This window comes from Leuciscus leuciscus (genome assembly GCF_965113295.1).
Source record: "Leuciscus leuciscus genome assembly, chromosome: 15".
NCBI lineage: Eukaryota > Metazoa > Chordata > Actinopteri > Cypriniformes > Leuciscidae > Leuciscus > Leuciscus leuciscus.
Genome location: NC_138739.1, coordinates 16,349,121 through 16,368,596, shown reverse-complemented (window position 1 = coordinate 16,368,596; position 19,476 = coordinate 16,349,121). Strand labels below are relative to the sequence as shown.

Sequence of the window (19,476 nt, the reverse complement as noted above, 5' to 3'; positions counted from 1 at the left end):
ATCTGAGAGCTTCCTGTCCCTCCATTGACAATCTACGCAAATACCACGTTCAAGCCCCAGAAAGGTGTAAAGGCACATCATTAAAGTACTCCCCCAGCGACTCCAGTGGTGTAACATACATTTTATTAAACTACGCGAGTACTGTGTTTGCAGCAACAAAACATTTACCACTTAATTTATAAAATATTAATTTCCAACATGCGTTCATGAGAACATTACAACTTAGTTGTGCATGTTGTTGATGTGAAAGCAGATGTCGTTAAGCGAGCGTGCATCGAAGATTAATAATTTGTAAATAAAGTTTATTTTTTTTATTTATTTTTTGTGCAAACAAAGCACTCTTGTTGCTTCATAATTTTTTTTTAGATTAAACCACTTGAGTCACATTATGATTTCCTTTAAGGGCCGTACACACCGGGATGAATATCGGCGTGCGTTTTTCAACGCGTTTTTTGTGTTCACACCCAAGCGATTTTCGCTGACGATGAGCCGAGCGAACATGCAAATTCATTCCCTGACATTAGATGGCGCTTAATGTAAAACAGAAATACCCCGGTTCTCTTTTATCAAGATTTTTGTAGTTGCTGTCGTGTTTGTGATATAGTTCTTTACGTTCCGACACCAACGAGACCAGCAGCTCTACATTCATCTTGCCTTGCATCTTCCTCGTCTTATTTCTTCCCGGCAGTGTAGACGCTACTTGGCGTATATCTTCTTTGCCGTTACGTATGTGTGCTCGGCAAGACCGTTTTGTGTTTGAGCGCCCCCAAGTTGTGTTTTACTGTAACTTCAGAAGCTCCAGACACGTGAGCAAAAGCGCCAATCTCATTTGTCTGATAGTTTTTGACGCGACGCGTCAAACCAAAAAAACGAACCCGAGGCGTTTTTTTTTTAAATGACGCTTTTACGCGTGGCTTTTTTCTCGTCGGTGTGCACACTCACATTGGCGCCCTTTGTTTAGTCACGAGGCGCTAAACGTCGGCGAATATCGCGCGCAAAATTCGTCCCGGTGTGAACAGGCCTTTATACCTTTCTGTGGCTTTGGAAGTGATAGTTGAATAGGCTGTTGATGAAGGGACAGAAATTTTAAAATAAAATCTTAAGTGTTCCGAAGATGAGCAAAACTCTTACTGGTTTGGAACAACATAAGGGTGAAGAATTAATGACAGAATTTATATTTTTGGATGAATGAAGTCTTTAATTTACTTGGAAATCAGTAATTCAAGTCTTAATCTAACCAAAATAGCTTATTGTTTGAGTCACGAAAGTCTAAAGCCTGGAACACACCAAGCCGACGCCGACGAACTAGCGCTGATGAAAGCCGACTGTGTTGTCGCCTCGCGTCGGGGTAAAAAGCTGCACTTGAACACACCGAGAGAACTACAGCCGACTGTTAGCTAGAATGCGCGTTCTGCGCCTGCATGTAAATGAGACAGCTGTCTATTTCTGCAGATATTCATCTATATTCGTCATTCAAAAAGGGAAACCGACGCTGCCGGCTGCAGATACACAAACCGTAAACAAAGCAGTGTGTGCTTACCGTTTTGAATATCAATCCTGCTAAACACTTTCTTTATTCCACTCCTCTCGTGTTAATATTGAAATATTCGCCAAGGAACACTCAGGTAAGATGACATATCATTAGAACAGCCTTCTATCTGTACCGTTTTGACTTTGCTCGCTGTTTTGCTATTATTCTCGTGCACTGACTCGGTCACTAAGCTGAACAGCCAATCAGAGTTCCCTCTTTCATCGACGGCCCGACGCCGATTCAACATGTCGAATCGGCCGTTACAAAGCCGACGAGGACCAATTTCAGCCGACGGTGCGGAACACACTGAGAAGATTTAGTCGGCCGACGCACGGAAACTGCCCGACGGCCGACCGTCGGCTTGGTGTGTTCCAGGCTTAAGATGATTGAACTTTTTCCACCATAAACTTGCTGTATTTATAAAACACAAATAGTATTGTAATTGGTCTGGTTTTGTGTTGTCTACTCTAGGGAACCAGCACAACAGGATTTCGAGAAAGTTGGATCTGCACAGCCTTTCCTTCTCTGTGAAACAGCTATGCACTGAACTTTACTGTTAGCAACTGGATACAACTGATCCACTCATATTCTGCAACTGTTTTTCATCTGTTGAATGTTGTTGCTGTGCTGTTGCAAAGTCGAAGGTATTGACTCAACTTCACTGAAACAGGACTTGCATTTACTGACATGTACAGGACTTGAAGTATTACAGAGATACAGACCATTTGATGAGCAGCTTTCACATAATTCTGATGACAGAAATGCCTATATTTTGCCTTCATTTATTTTAAAAGTTAACCTATGATGTAAAGGGACTTGTTCGTTAATAAAAACTAGTTTGTTAAAACAACTGCATTTTGCCTTTATTTTGTAACTTTACAATGAACAGAATTCTACTATGATCCCAGACTAAGGTTACATTTTAACTTTCTGGATTGTTTTGATGTGCATTCAATGTTATCAATAGGTTAAATGCTTTGCTTTTATTTCTGAAAAGATTCCTTTTGTCAAAAAGCACATCTCATAAATACAAACTCAATTTGAGTCAAATTTAACACTCCTGAAATGTACATATGACTCCCTCCATTTTGGAGTTAAAATAACACTTTTGAAAGTGTGAAATATATACATTACTCACGGAATACATTTTAACACTGTTATTTTTCAAGTCAAGTTGTGAGAGAGAGAGAGAGAGAGAGAGACAGAGAGAGAGAGAGAGAGAGAGAGAGAGAGAGAACTAGGGGGCGCTCAAAGGGTTCAACCAGAGACAATTTGGTTCAACAGCTTGAGTACAGGGTAAAAATGGATGGGTGTGTTTCAAAAATACAAGAAAAAAATTTACCAATAACAGAAAAAGCTGACCATTGCCAGGGCTCTCAAGTGTCACGCATTGAGCGTGACAGTCACTCATTTCGGTCTTTTGTCACGCTCTCCCGCCACACATTATATTTCTCACGCAGAAAAACTATTTATATATTTAATATGCTGCAGCGCGCAAAATGTCTCTGGACGCGCCGCCCTTATATGGAACCCGGAATACGTCTCCCCTCGAGCCCATAGACATGTATAGAAAGGCTAGATGGCTCAAGGCGGAGTCAGCTGTGTCGTCACTTGGCGGCCATCTTAGGTCAGGAGACTGCGCTGCTGCTCCCTGCTGCTGTGGACGGAAGGTGAGTGACATACGCCAACTAAAATGCTCGTAACTTGCTGAATTCTTGACGGATTTACAAACGGTTTGGTTTATTACAAACCTTATTAACGTGGCTATGATTTGTGCTGATGCCGTTTGTGGCTATAATTTTTCACAAGTATGCTGTTAAATAGCCGCATCCCTGACGTTTATGACACACCAAGCCGTTTGAAAATCGGTTGAAAATTGAGCAAAATATAGTTATTTCAGCACTACATGCACAATAGACTTTAATGTTATAACTGGACGAGCGGTCCTGTCCTAAGATGGCCGCCGTGTGACGTCGTCGGGTCCCATTGGCTCTCAGCGCCGGTAAGCTATCTAGCCTTTCTATACATGTCTATGCTCGAGCCTGCCACTTATCAACTGCCAATCAAAAAGAAGAAGCGGCCCACACAATAATAGCCAATCAGAATATAGCACTATTGTATCTGGGTGAGATTTAACGCAACAACCAATGAAATGAAGCACATCCTGGAATTCTCCTATATGGGGAGGCTGCAGACCTGGAGCCGGTAGATCTACGCCCCAGGCAGTTTTACGCCCCTGCTGTTCCTGATGCGTCCAGTAGGAGGATATAGCCTACTGCTAAATAACACCATTAAATCGGCGCTCAAAACTTACACATTAATAACCGTTCCGTTCATAGACTTTGCCCAATTTTGTGGTTTTTGTTAATTTAAATATAAACGTTACAGTGTAGATCTGCACTATGATCTAGATATTCAGTTGGGCTTCACTCAGCCTACAGATGACTGTTTGTTTTATTCAGCCTACAGAAGACTATTTTTGTGAATTAAAAAATTAAATAATGCACACAGTTGGATCAGATGACAAGTAATGATGTATGACCTACTGTAGAATATTTATATATGACCTACTGTAGAATAGTTAATTGAATATTGAATATAGAATATTCACTGTATGTTTTTATATACAGGAGACTGAGTGAAATATGTTGTTGTGAATTTATATAAAGTTACATTTAGATATTAACCATATTTAGCCCATTAGACATACAGCACCGTGTAATCATATGGATCCTCGATTAAATATCTGCTGTACTATTCACTATTGGTCGTCATACAGCTACAAAACAGTGTCCTACATAGCATTTTATGAAGACAAACGCAATTTATCCCTTTTCTAAAATTCCAAGGGCCATTTAGAAGAAAGAGACAATATTGTTGTTCACAAAAACATTATTTATCAACACCATTTATGAATTATGATGACTCCTGTAGATGACTCCCCTATGGCTTGCCACTCTTCTTTAACTGTTTTTCTATCCTCCTGTCAAAGTTCTTCTGCTCACTGATAAAAAAAAAATGAAACATTAAAAAAAATTAAAAAAGACATACATGCTGAATTTGATCTTGTCAAATTCACACGCAGCAGGACTCACTGTTAAATTTTGTATAAAATTCCTGAATCCTTAATTTTTTATCACAGTTGATTTGGTACATTTCTCAGATCACTACTGAAATTTTCATAACTACTTTTGAACAAATTGCCAATGCTTTTTGCCAATTCATCAATTCAGGACACATTTACTGTACGAAAAAAAGTGTAATAGAAATGTATTGAAAACATGCTTGACAGTTTATAAAAAACTAGTCAACCATTTTGCATTTAATGACTTATGCAAGGAACTAATGCCTAGATGTTTTGAGTATGACAATTCAACAGAGAAATAGTATAATAGGTCTATATTTTGATCAACATGACATAAAGAGTTGATAATGTAGGAAACAGCAGACAGTTGTACATTATCAATTGCATGAATGTACCGAAGCATTTGCAATTTGTATAAAATAATGAGAAATTGCTTTTATGATGTGCACAAGTGACAAGATGATGTGATTTCAGTTGTGATCTGAGAAATGCACCAAAGCAACTGAGATAAACTATAAGACTTATTGGAGACCCTGCAGAATCACTGTAGACCCCCTATAAGAGTCACAGACAAAAGAAAGTGTTACGAGAACACAAACTACCTTTTTAATTTGAATTTTATATCTGTGGGTATTTCATAATAAAAAAAAAAAAATTAAACATTAAAAAAATGTAAAAAGGACATCCATGGTGAATTTGATCTTGTCACAGAGTGTGTGAGTGTGCTGGCCAGAATGTATATCAGGTGAGTGTGGATTGCATCAATTTGCTCCTGATCTTCAAAGTACAACGGCACAGGCACTTGTTGGTGGAACACTTTTGTAAAAAGTGTCAAGACACTTTGATTTCTTTTGGCCACTGATGATGGACTGTGCAGAGAAAATTGAAAATGACATTAAAAACATTGTCTCTGTAAGTCATTTATTTACTAGAGAAGCTATTGGTTTGGAATGCAGTTAAAAAAAAGAGATGGGTGTTTATAGATTATACAAGTTTAAGTTTAGAGAGAGAGAGGGAGATTTTCATTTCCTTAAGTAGCTAAAGCAAACACACATGCATGCAAGTTAAAGAGAACTTGGTAAATCCCACATTAAGTGCACACAGCCTACATTTTAGTCCAGATCAGTAAGCTATTTTAAGAAAAATGTATATTTAGATATGAATTAGATAGTTAGATCATCTCATTTATAAGAAACTCAAACCAGAAAGGAGTAAACAGAGTCTTTCCAGAAGAGGCCATCTCACGCAAGATAAAGACAGACAACAAAAGAAAAGTCAAAAGAAAATTAATTTTGAAAGTGAGTAGAGAAGACAAGGGGCAGCTAAACTTACACGTGGTTACTTAGCTAAGTTTAAGCCAGACAGAACATCAACCTGACCGTCCAGAACTTTTTGTCTCTCGAAATAAATTATAGGCCATCCATTGATATATAGAAATGAATTGATATCTACCTAGCTCTATCAAGCTAATCGTTTATAAATAATAATAACAATAACTTTAGCAGATTATTTAATATACCTCAATTCGTGTCGCTGTACAGGCTCCCCCTACTGGACGCATCAGGAACAGCAGGGGCGTAAAACTGCCTGGGGCGTAGATCTACCGGCTCCAGGTCTGCAGCCTCCCCCTACTCGAATTGTTCGCGGGCATCTTCTTCGTTCACCCACAGAAACCACTGGAGCTCCGAGCATCAATTCGAGCAGCAGAGTAAGTCATGATCTCCTGTTTTAATGTTTCAACAAATGCACAATTTGTTTGAGATAAACAATGACAACTTGACTGCTGTTAGAGAATGTTTCCCAGATAGCATCACAGTTTTTCATGACTGTCTTAGCCAACAGTTTTACAGCCTGTTCACTGACAACACCTGCTCATAACAAGCCTAGTCATATTTTAGTTATCACACGATGACTGACATATTGTCACATTATAAACATATCTCTCTCCAAATAAGCTTAATAATTTTATTAGCATTAAATAAAGTATATTGCATAGTATATGTTATTGTTTAAAATAATGTCATATTTTATAATTATATCCTGGCCATGGATGCATTAATCATTGCATATGTCTTTCAAAGATGTCAGGTAAAAGGCAACTAAGCATCCTCTCATTTGCCCTGAGAGGAAAGACCCCTAAAAAGGCCAGGTTAGAGGATGCTGGCCCAGAGAAGGTGGCAAAAAGTGTAGGCACATTAGAGGAGGAGACAGAGGAGGAGACGGTGCAGGTGGAAGAGGAAGAGACGGTGCAGGTGGAAGAGGAAGAGACGGTGCAGGTGGAAGAGACAGTGCAGGTGGAAGAGGAAGAGACAGTGCAGGTTGAAGAGGAAGAGACGGTGGAAGAGGCGGTGGAGGAGATGGCTAGGGTGTATATCTAACCCTTTGGCTTTGTATATCACTCGTGACTGTCTTCAAAACTGGTGCTGACATCTTGGGGTTGAGTCTGCGCAGTAGCGATTTCGGGACCAGACCTGCGCAGTAGTGAGCAGGAAGTAAAGCTGCAAAATCAAGGCCCCGCCCTCACTCTCGGTGTGAAATAAATAATTAATTATAGGAATTCAGATATTACATTTAAAGCTCCAATCTCCTCAGTCCTCCGAAGATCCCGAAAAAAAGTCTGTTGGTGCTTCAGTGACTACTTCGCTCAGAGAACCTGTCAATCACAGCTGTCAATCATGACGTCACACCACCGTTTTTATAGCAAACGGTGTTTTTATAAAAAAAAAAAAACTTTTTTTTAAAAACAAAGTTATTTTAAAAACAAACACTTGAATTTACATCGGCGTGATAAAAACTACAGTAAATGACAGAAACCACCTTTGGAAAAAAGATATTTGAAGTGTAATTAAATTGTTTAGTTGGTCTCAAGTCCTGTTGAATAACATGGGGAGGCGGGGCTTATGACCTATACTAGAACCAGTCACTGGGGGGCGATCAAGACATTTTGGCTTCACTTTTCAGGGCTTGTGCGGCACGCTTGGTTGCTACACACACTCACACAAAACACAAGTACCAAACTGAGAGATGCAGTACTTTCCAGTTTACGTGCGCTTCAATATTTAAATAGGTAAGGCTTAAAAACATGAAAATTATATAATTTCTTCATATCATCAAGTTAAGTGGCAGGCAGAGGGGGACTGACGATCTGCTTGCTGCAAGAGGCAATTTCACGTGTTCCACATCAACGCTTAGCTGTCCGCAGATGCGCCTGCTTATTAATCGGAAGACACTCAGCATAATGGGCCAATCTCATTACAAATCGCGCCGAGCCTCTTGTTGCATTTCTTATACCCATACCAAGAAAGAAACCCTAATATATGCTAACAATGGGAATTTGCATTAATCATGGTCTCCAGAGTTTACACCTTTTGAGGGCAGGATGCTATTTGCATGAAAGACCCACCCTCCTCTGTACGCAAGATATCTCTAAACTCTTAAAAACGTTATTACCTTTTGGTTTACTTCTTTGGGGATTAGAACTTTGTACCAGTCGCAATGAGACTTTTCAAATGATACCAGACATGTATAGTGTTGTATGATAATTGTTCACATTAAACTAGGGCTGCACGATTAATCGCAATTTACATGTAATCACACTTAAATCGAGATGGCTTATCGCTTTTATGCACAGCTTGTCATTGATGTACGGCTCTGTAAACACTGCTCCATCTGAAAGCACTGTGAGTTTAAGTCACTTATAACGTGCATTTGAAAAAACAACACGCGTCAAAGATCTTTCCAAAACATGAGAAGCATTTATGAACTTCTTGTCCAACAAAAGACAACATTTAATAACATGCATTTACTCCAAACTCACTTCATAACGACAGTTGAGCTCCTCCTTCTGTGAGATGATGTGCCTTCTTACACAGAATAAGGCAGTCGTGTATTTATAAGTCATGTTTAATCAAAGCGTTTCAATCTTCTGTTTATTCAGCTACAGCGATAGGGATTTCCTGGAATGAGGCGCATTATTGTACTTCTGTGGCTGGGCATATTTATCATGTTTGCATGAGAGTGCCCTCTGGCGTTCAGATGGAGTAGTATTTACTACTTATCAGCCGCACTCCACTGACAAGATGCGCATAAAATAATTGCAGCCTTTGCCAAATCACGTGCGGTTTTATTGCGATTAATCGCGCAGCCCTACATTAAACCAAATAGATTTTTGGGTGAATTTTGGTGATCTCAGCATGAGAGAGAGCAGGAATGGGGGGTCAAGGGAAATAGATGTAGATTAGGATGATGCGTATTGCTTAGGTGAGACTTGCGTCTCGAATGGTCATGTTAATTTTAGGGGTGTGCACACATTTTCGAATATTCGATCTGTAATTATTATTCGAAAAATAAAATACTATTTGAATTTTACTATTTTGCTTTGCTGGCCGTAAATGCAGTGAATCCATGATGAATCCCAAACACTAACTCGCAGTTATAATTAAATGCACTGGGTGGCGCTGTGGAGCGTGTTAACAAGTTGTTTGTATTTGATCACATAATGTCGTTGTCTGCCTCGTGAAGTTTGGAATTAATTGAAAATGATAAAAATGATCTTACAAAATGGAATTACTTTTGATCAAATGAATGAATCTGAATTATAATATCATCACCACAATGAGAAATCACATGCAATCTAAACACCAGTTGTTGAGGAAAGACAGCTGTCCATCACTGCATTCACAACTGCAGGCAAGCTAAGCTGGACCCCACGTTAGCCGATAGGGCCTGATCTCCTATTTTTTATCAACTTTTGTTTGAATACTGGTACGCTACCAGATTGCCTAAAACATGCCACAGTCACTCCCCTATTGAAAAAACCTAATCTCAATACATCTGATTTAAAGGGATAGTTCACTTTTGAAATTAATTTTTGGTATGTTTTAGCTTACCTCAAGGGCATCCAAGATGTAGGTGTCTTTTTTTCCGCAGTAGTTTCAATTTTGATATTTTTAGGTCAAACCGTTCTTGTCTGTCAGTCATATAATGCAGGTCTATGGTCACCGCCTCAAAGAGCATGCACAGAGTCCAAATTAAAACAATTCCCCATCGTCCAAATTAAACAATTCCCCATCGTAAGTACACATTGATGGCATAAGACACGAAACGAGCGGTTTGTGTGAGAAAACGAACAGTATTTATATCGTTGTTACCTCTTGAACACAGCCACGTCCAAGTGATCTGAGAGCGCGGGCGGGTATAGATATATACACTAGATGTCGCCTTGGCTACGGTTTCGTTCCAATGAACTGCAGTAGCCAAGGCGACTCCGTGGATCCGTAGCCGTGGATCCATCCGCCATCCACACCACGTGAGTGGCCGCCACAGACATCTATCCAAGCACGGGGACACCAGCCAAGGAACGAACTCGGGAAACCCCCTTTGACGCCGACCAAAGGAATTCCCAAAAGGAACGCAAAACGAGCAAGTAACCTCCAGACTTTTAAGCTGAACTGGTGTATTGATATAAATTTAATAACCTGTCTAAGAAACGATAGAAGGTTTAAATTAATGATTGATGGTTCGTTCAGGTCATGTCTTATAAGTACATGAAACTTGGGATTTCATCATCTCACTCTTAAATCTCACTTTCCTCACTCTCTTTCTTTCTGCAACTCGTATGAATGTGTGTGTGTGTTTGTGTTAGATATTAGTTTTATGTGTTAGAATAATCAATAAAGTCTTGCTTGTATTTTAAAGAAAAGTGTTCCTTGTGTTATGTGCTTACGAATTTAATGTCTTAAACTTCTGATCTAAGTTACCCTGCTAACTATAGTGTTTCACTATAGGTTGGATATTTATATCCTTTGCAGAGCTGATAGTTACGGCCGGTTCAAATGAACCCTGAACGAGTAATTTGCTCGGTCGTAATAAGTGATTCTTTCGAATTCCCTATAAATTAATTAATAATTCTTTTGACCTAAATTGACCTGTCATAATAGACAAATATCTTACAAGTAATACCAGTAAATTACATGGAAACAATCTTATAAATCATACAGAATGATGTTTTCTGAAAATGTAAAAACGCAAAATGTTTTCTGTGATGTTTAGGTTTAGGTACCCTTGCATGAGGGAGAAAATGATTGTGCATATAAGCAGCATTGTCCTCCAGACTCTTTCTAAATGAGAGTTAAAGGGATAGTTCACTTTAAAATGAAAATTCTGTCATCATATACTCACCCTCAAGTTGTTTCAAACCTGTATGAATTGTATTTCTTCTGCTGAACACAAAGGAAGATATTTTGAAAAATGTCAGTAACCAAACAGTTAACTGGTCCCATTGACTTCCATAGTAGGGGAGCGCGGGGCACAACCTAACGCGGGGCTAGTTGTAACACGCTTGTTTTAAATACTTCCGCACATGCTTGGATGACGAAACTTTGTGTATTTACTAGTTGCCATATCAACACTATACAGAAAAAAAAATTCCGCCAAAATATATTTTTTTTGGAAGATATCCATAGACAGTTATTAAACCATAACAAAAGTAAATTTCTTACTTAAGTTAATTTTTCATATCTATTTTTTGTGTTTATTTAAAATAAGACAAATCTGATATTATTTTAATCTCCAAGATGTTATTTAACAGTTGAGATAGTTCTTTAATGCTTCGCTAACTAGCAGAAGACACTCGCCGGGTTTAAATCCCAGTTGTGCAGGCGGGGGCATGTTGTAACACTGCGTTACAATGTGCCCCTATTAGAAATATGCTATTATATTCTATACTTTTATTAATTTTATTGGGAAAACGTGAGAAAAAGGTGAATAAAGACTGAGAGTCAATGTTCAGAAATGACTAATTATTTATTTGTTTTGAACTATGTTGTATAGCTGTGTTTTCATGTGTTCGTAGTCAAAACTCAAAAAATTTGTTTATATTCAATTATTAAAAATTGCCATTATTTTATATGAAAAAGTTTTTTAATTGTATTTTATTTAGAAAATATTTTAGTTTGTTTTGTATATATTTTTTATTAGATCAGATAACATTTTAAGCTGTCATATGTTATGTTACAATGTGCCCCACACATGTTACAATGTACCCCACCTATGGGGCATGTTGTCACATTTCACTTCCATTCTTTCGGGGTATGTCAAGAAAAAAGTATATACTGTATTAATAAAACAAAACCACATAATTGTACTAGACATGTGGGAAATTAATGTGGGAAAAAATAAATAGTCTGAACCATAACTAGATTTACACAAACTGAGAAAGTCAAAAAGCGTTAGGTTGTGCCCCGCTCTCCCCTATTTTTTATTTTTTTTACTATGGAAGTCAATGGGACCAGTTAACTGTTTGGTTACTGACATTCTTCAAAATAATGCTTGTCAGTGCATTGAGCAGTGCACTTTAAATCAATTTTAAAGACACTAGAAGCAATTATGAAAGTAAATATAAAGTTGTATTAAAATCACTCTTAATGACAACTTATTGCATTTTATTTCAACTTAATATGTGATATATTTGAAATCAACTACACTTAATGTGCATTCAGTGCACCGAAAACATTGCATTTAAGTCACACTTAAGTGTATACATTTAAAGTATATTATTTGTATAATAAGTACACTTTATAAAAGTACACTAAAGTGCACTTTTTTTTCACAAGGGAACTATCTTTTCAATGGCATTGTATTTTTATTTTATTTTTTATTTTTTTTGGATACCTTAATATCAAGTTTAGAAGTACTGAACTTTAAATGTGTACCTTTCAAACTTTTAGTCTATTGAATAGTCCCATAACAACACATTGACTTACTTAAGTCCTATTAGTTCTGTAATGGGAATTTTTGATTTTCTCTTATACACAGGGTTAATTCTTAGGTGTGCTGCTGTGTCCTGCTGATTCTACAATATAATGATTGACGTGAACTGCTGTGGGACGAGTAGAGAGGGGGAGACATGGTTTTGGAAGGGACCCTTGACCCCTAAGGTCAGAGGGGATCCAATTTGGGACTAGGAGAGCTAAACCTAAAGCTCAGCCCTAAATGAGAGCATTGAGCTAGGTTCTTATCAATTTATGGGTGAAGAGACCTTGAGAGAATAACAGTATAAGTAGAGTGATCTACCCCTCCCTCCTTGTCGCACTTGCTTCACAGACTGTACCTGACTACCTCTGTGGGGCAATTGGGCCTCTTGCAAGATAATAAATTACTTTTTAATGATCATTTGATTTCAGACTGTCTTTTATGCAGAGATGATTGTTTAATGAAAATTGCCACAACAGTTCCAATTCCAATATTTATTAAAACACATTAACAGGCATGGATATAAGCTTTGTCTAATAGTCTATGCTGATTTCATGTTAAATGCTGAAAGGAAGTTAAATGGAAAATAGATACTGATCTGTGATCAGGTTTTGCCTTCCTCTGCCCTCATGAGTACAATGACAGAAACTACAAGCAAGAACACTAGATAGAGATTGGAAACCAACAGCATAGGCCTATGTTATAAATATTACGTTTCTGTTTTGACTTGAAAATGAGCATTACAGAAAAACAGTAAAATACAATTTGTGCATAACCTAAATGATATTCATGAGCAAACATTCGTTGTTTTGTGGTAACCGGCCCATCTGTTTAAAATTCCTCAACAGTGAGTCAACACTTTTTTTTTTCTTTCTTTTTTTTTGCCATCCGTGATGGTCACTGTGTTTTGCTCGTTTATACGACAGAAACGCCACGGATCGATCATCTCATCAACTCGAGTCATGGTATATGATCTAGGATTTTAAAACAATATGAAGAAACTGTTATTGCTCTTTTCTTTCGCATTATTTTTTCACGGTAAGTCATCGGTTCGTCATTCTTTCGGTTTCACATTCAGGCTAATAGCCTATTCTTATCCGTAAAATGTTACGTATTACGCCGCCTTCACACTGGCAGTTGAAATCAGCTCTGATACGGCTACGAAACGACCGGAAGTCATTAATTTCCTATGGAGATTCACAGACCGCATGCGAATGGGTGCGAACCGGGTCCGAACGAGTGCGGTGCGAAAAAAATCGTGTCCGTTGGTCATCCGGATGCGTTCAAAAAATTGAACTCTTGCGAAAGGCTACGGACGGTTCCTATCCGACAATTCCAGCGGAAGTTAGCGTTGCTATGGTACTGATAAACAAACCTGAATTCTCAACTTTTAATAAAATAAATAATGATTTTATAACGATAAGTTGTCATGTCATTTTTTTTATTTTCATGATTTTCTAACGTTATTAGGGCAGTTAATACAATTAAAAGCCCTATACCACTATATCACATTTAGCCGACCTGACATATCAACGTCCTGGGGAACTTTCCTCCACGCAGCAGCCTTCCGATTAATGTCTCTATAACCCTCATCAGAGAGATCATACAGAATTGTACATTCTGACACTGACAAAATCAACCGTTAATCTCTCCGCCATTTTTGTTCTACTCGCTTCCGAAGCTTTTCAACGGTGTAGTACGACGTCCGCTGGGGGCGTATTGCGTATTACGGAGCTGATTTCAACTGTCAGTGTGAAGGCGGCGTTCAGGCTACAACAGATTCGGAAAAATACGAATTTCACCGTCGCTGTAATGTTGATGAATCGGAACATTTTCATGTAAGGAAAATAATTTGCAAAGAAATTAAATCATAGCTTTTGTCTGTTCTGCAGTAGCCTAATCTAGGGGGTTGTCGGTCGTGGGCTTTTGGCGTCCGATTTCCACACCAACAGTTATAGCTATAGGTTATCAACATATGATAAACTCATAAATTGGTCAAAGATACATTCATGATGGAATGTACATTCATTCACTGCTTCTGTTTTATTATGCAAGTATTGCACAATCATTCGTGGACAAGTTCCACAATGACAAGATCTATTTTCATTTTATGATATTTAATTTTATAGTAGGCTATTCAGTGTATTCTGTAGTAATAGTTGGCTGATCTAATAGGATAATAATCGCTAAGATTTAAATATCGACTGCAGCGTTACACTCTTAAAAATAAGGTTCTTTATTGGCATCTATGTCCATGAAGAACCAACTACACCAAACTTTCTATTGCACAAAAGGTTCTTTACATTATTAAAATTTACACTATGAGTAACATCTTTTTAAGAACTGATCACTGAAAGGTTCTTTAAAGAACCAGGAATGGCTCTTCTATGGCACTGCTGAGAAAACCCTCCTTTTGGAACCTTTATTTTTAAGATTGTAGGCCTACTGTTTACGGAGTTTGCTGATATTGAAAACTTTCAGCTATATTTTGTTTATTTCTCAGGTGTGTTTGGGGAGACGACACAAGTGTCAGTGAAAGAGGGAGATTCCGGCATTCTGCAGTCTAATGTCACTGAAATACGGAGAATATTTTTGTTGATGTGGATGTATGGATCTCAAAACTCCATTATCTCTAAAATCGAGGGCACAGCTCAGACAGTCTCATTATATGATGTTGATGATGGGAGATTCGAGACTGGATCTCTGACCATCAGTGACATCAGAACCAAACACTCCGGAGATTATTATATAAAGATCATCAGCACTGAGACCTTAGTCAATACATTCACTGTTACTGTCCATGGTGAGTAGCTCCGATATATCTATATTGATTATAGTTTAGGCCTATTTTACTTTTAAAATGCACTATGTATCGCATAACTGTTCCTGTTTGTTTTCCAGATGTGATTTTTGCAGGGTTGGAAAACAAGAGAGAAGGAGATTCTGTGACTCTACACACTGGTGTTACTGATTCACAGAAACACAATCTAATACGGTGGACGTTTGGAACTACGAATCCAGACACTTTTATAGCTGAAATGAACGTAAAGATTCATGAGATCACATACAGTCCTGATGAGAGATACAGAGAGAGAATACATCTGGAAAATCAGACGGGATATCTCACCATCAGAGACCTCAGAACCGCAGACGCTGGTGTTTATCAACTACAGATCTCCAACAGTAAAGAGACCTTATTCAAGAGATTCAATGTTTTTGTTGGTAAGTAGCTCATGTTTAATCATGTTAAATGAGCATTTCCCTTAAATCGCACAATAAAATGACTTATACTAATGACTTTCTCTTTTCAGCGTTCCAGATCCAGGTTTGTCCGCTGGTTATATTGTGCTGAGTTGTGTTTTTCTCCTGCTGTGTGTGGCTGTAGCTCTGGCTGTGATTTACTACATGTTAAGGATACTCTAAACGGAAAGGTAATCATTATCTACAGCTAATAGCAAAAGGAATAACCCCATATAAGAGTTTAAAAGTGTATTTAATTTGCATAACTATGCATAACTAACAAATTATACAGTGTGTGATCTTAAGAAAAACAGGAATTGACTGTAGCTGTAAAGCAGTATGTGATTATTTTTCCCACTTAAGAAACAGGAAGTTCTAGAATCCTATAAATGCATTTTACAAAGTTACTTTTCAAATGAATTGAAAACCAACAGAAAAAAAGAACATCCCTTTATTAGGAATGCACCTTAAAATGCTACTTATTTGCAGCTTACTAGGAGATTTTGCAGTTTTTTGCTGTGAATTTTTGAAAAATTAAACATCTCCATGATGTTGAGAGCCAGACACAAACGGTGTCAGTAAATAACGCTTTTGAATCAAATTGAAAACCAATATCTGAGACTTCATTTACAGTGGTTTATTCATTAAACAAATTTAGAATTTTGACTTAAACAATAAAACATCTGTTAAAACATTTTATATCTTGGTGCTGAGACAGAAAATAAAAAAATGGTGTCAGTGACGGAGGGAAATTCTGTCACGCTGAAAACCGGTGCAACTGAAATCCAGAGAGAGGATGAAGTACTCTGGACATTTGGACCGCAGGACATGTACACAAAATACACAAAAAGGCCGGTAACATTTCGTACGCCGCCGACGAGCGGTTCAGCGACAAACTGCAGCTGGACCAGCAGACTGGAGATCTGACCATCAGCGACATCAGGATCCGAATCTCTGGAGATTATCAGATGCAGATCTGCCCTACAAAGGCAAAAGACCTTAAGTCGCTAGAGTGTGGAACTGAGAAAAATGACTTTAAAGTTTTTTAGTTGTCCAGCCAAATTAATTATAGGTAGGAAACTGGAAATCTGGCAATTAAATGTTTAGTAATGAAAATTATCTACATAAAAAATCTTGAGCTCAAACTTGACCTTTGACCCCAATTTTGAAGTTACTGTACTCTGCCTTTGTATTGTCTGCAAAAAGTGAGAAGTCATACCAAGGAAAAAGGCAGTAACTTCAAAATTATCAATATTTGATTGCTGATCACCATTTACAAAATCATTATAGTAACACCAGTATTGTGTTTTATGGTTTGTTTGTGTATATGTTTGTTTGTGTATATGTTATTTAAGGTATACTTCGATCAACTCGTGTTGTTTTAAAATGTGCTTTAGAAATAAAATGATTGATTGATTGATTATTTTGGATGATTTACAATTAGTTTTAGCCATCTACTTATTGCTATCCTCTGATTTGGTTGCACCCTGATGGCATTATTAATTAATTAATTAGACATAACACAATACCCCCATAGCAGTAAAGAGTATCTTGTGTGCAGTAAAACTAACAGGTTGACTGCAGAGAGGTGACACTGAATCATATGAATACATACAAGATGAGCATATTTCTAATAAGTAAACATATTTATTTAATTAATAATGGAATGCAAAGAAAACAAGATACAAAACAAAGATACAACAGATAGAACAACGAATCATGTACAAATTTAAAATGCATTGAATGGGAATAAGAGTAAATCATGTACAAGTGTGTGAACTTGGAATCCTGAATTAATTTAATGTTGTTTTAGGGTGTTCTCACTCCTCATACTCCACAACTTCGCTTACAGGCAGTGAACACCAGAAAGCCCTCCTGTTTGAGGGCATAAAAGGACATAGTTTTCTGATTATGTCGTTCTTTTTATCCTCTTCAATCCCCCGGTCATGTGGTCTCAGGAGAGAGGGAACCTTCAGCTCGAACTTAACCTGGTGAGCATCTTCATGGTTTAGTTTGAAGAACAGGCTCCTAGAGCCACGTCGCAACTGGATCACTGACATCTTGCCAAACTTTGATGCCTTCTTGACCTTCACACAGGAGTGCCCATCCTTCCAATCCAGCACATCTTCATTCTTCATTTCAACCACTTCCACCTTCCTGGAGTTTGAACTTGCCACAACACTCACAAAATCCTCAAAGTCATACAGCACACCTCCAGGTCGATTTTTCATCTCCAGCTCGACACCATGGTGAAAACTATCAGCACTCATGAACGTGTGTCCCTTTTCGAAGTATATCAAAGTTATATCCTCCATGGAGGTGGTATCACCATTTACAAGGCAGACCAGGGAGGATAGCAAGCACCAATTCTTATTTTGAGCAGAACAGTTGTCCACCCAGAAGATGCAGTGGCATATGTCCCTTTCTTTTTTTAGTGCAGTCACATAGGCCGAGGTGATCTCTGCTGCTCTTCGCCCTGCCGTGCCCTCATGCCAGACCACAGAGATGGTGTTTTATTTATTATTTTTCTTGCCTACAGAGGCAAAGGTCTCATGGAATGCCACGATGCGTTTTGTGAAGATTGATGTTTTCAAACCAGGCATACGAGGCAACATGATGACTTTTTGAAGGTCCACACTCTTCACCAATGTGTCCTCTGGCCAGTCCTTCTCTGCATCAGCCTGGTATATTATTCGGCTCTGCACGGCAGACTCTTTATGTCCACGCCACCTCTGGCACTGCAAGCAGTCCATGTCATGGCCATCCCCATCATGGTAATTTTTCATGTGCTGATCCTGCAGTATGCACTCCTCACATTCCTCCTCTCCAAGCTTTGCAAAGCTGATGTTCTTTTGTTTTACAGCTTTGCGGTAGCTTTCATAGGAGCAGCTGTTGCCTTTTCCCAAATAATCAGCATACATGAGCTTGATGTTAATGTCGCTAGGGAGGTAGCGACGATGTGGGGCATGCTCTCTTCGGTAGTGGCTCACTGATGGGTGGAATGATTCAATGTGGTCGTAAAAAGGCTGCATGTCCAGCTTGTTGGATGGTGTATGTCTTCCTCTTTGGTCTCTTGTGATCGCCTCATTCCCTATCTCATTCCCCATCACAGAGAGGACCAGACTGTCATTCGCCGGATGGTACCCCAAAGTGGCCAAAAAAAAAGTTTTACAGACCTGCTGTGGGACCTGATGGCTGACACTGTGGAGCATGAATGCACATTTGTCTGTGTAGTTGATGTCCCAGTACCTCTTCCAGATCTCCTTACGCCTCTCCTCACTAAATTTGTCTGTGCATTTTCTTCTGCATTTACACGGATCTCTCATTGGTGGGGCTGTGGCTGGAGTGAGGGTGGGCTCTGGTGCTGGCAGTGGAGTGAGGGTGGGCTCTGGTGCTGGCAGTGGAGCGAGGGTGGACTCTGGTGCTGGCAGTGGAGTGAGGGTGGACTCTGGTGCTGGCAGTGGAGTGAGGGTGGACTCTGGTGCTGGCAGTGGAGTGAGGGTGGACTCTGGTGCTGGCAGTGGAGTGAGGGTGGACTCTGGTGCTGGCAGTGGAGTGAGGGTGGACTCTGGCAGTAGAGCTGGAGCTGGAGCAAGGGTGGACTCTGGTGCTGGCAGTGGAGCGAGGGTGGGCTCTGGCAGTAGAGTTGTAGCTGGAGCGAGGGTGGACTCTGGTGCTGGCAGTGGAGCGTGGGTGGGCTCTGGTGCTGGCAGTGGAGCGAGGGTGGGCTCTGGCAGTAGAGCTGTAGCTGGAGCGAGGTGAAACTCCATAAGAGCATCAAGCGTGGTGTCAGTAGAGCACCGTCTGCACCGTGTGCTGCAGAACAGCTCATCAGAAGCAGACTCTGGGAAACTAATATCCAGACAAC

General features: G+C 39.0%; 2 protein-coding genes and 1 long non-coding RNA gene across 3 annotated transcripts in view; 1 reads left to right on the top strand and 2 right to left on the bottom strand.

The window, feature by feature from the left end:
• LOC309476469 overlaps window positions 1-11,877 on the bottom strand; it is a 45,789-nt gene extending 33,912 nt beyond the window's left edge. The window contains exons 1-2 of the long non-coding RNA XR_014198181.1: window positions 10,902-11,877; window positions 3,086-3,561 (exon numbers count right to left, since the gene is read on the bottom strand). This is a non-coding gene — a long non-coding RNA (uncharacterized lncRNA). The remainder of the gene's footprint in view (window positions 1-3,085; window positions 3,562-10,901) is intronic.
• The window catches only part of LOC309476203 (elastase-1-like), a 156,755-nt gene that overhangs the window by 123,169 nt on the left and 14,110 nt on the right, over window positions 1-19,476 (bottom strand). The window lies entirely within an intron of this gene.
• LOC309476241 (uncharacterized protein) lies at window positions 13,227-15,752 on the top strand. Its single transcript, XM_082139510.1, has 4 exons — window positions 13,227-13,406; window positions 14,872-15,171; window positions 15,270-15,590; window positions 15,680-15,752. The coding sequence occupies exons 1-4, from the start codon at window positions 13,361-13,363 to the stop codon at window positions 15,718-15,720; spliced, it is 708 nt and encodes a 235-aa protein (XP_081995636.1). The 5' UTR covers window positions 13,227-13,360; the 3' UTR covers window positions 15,721-15,752.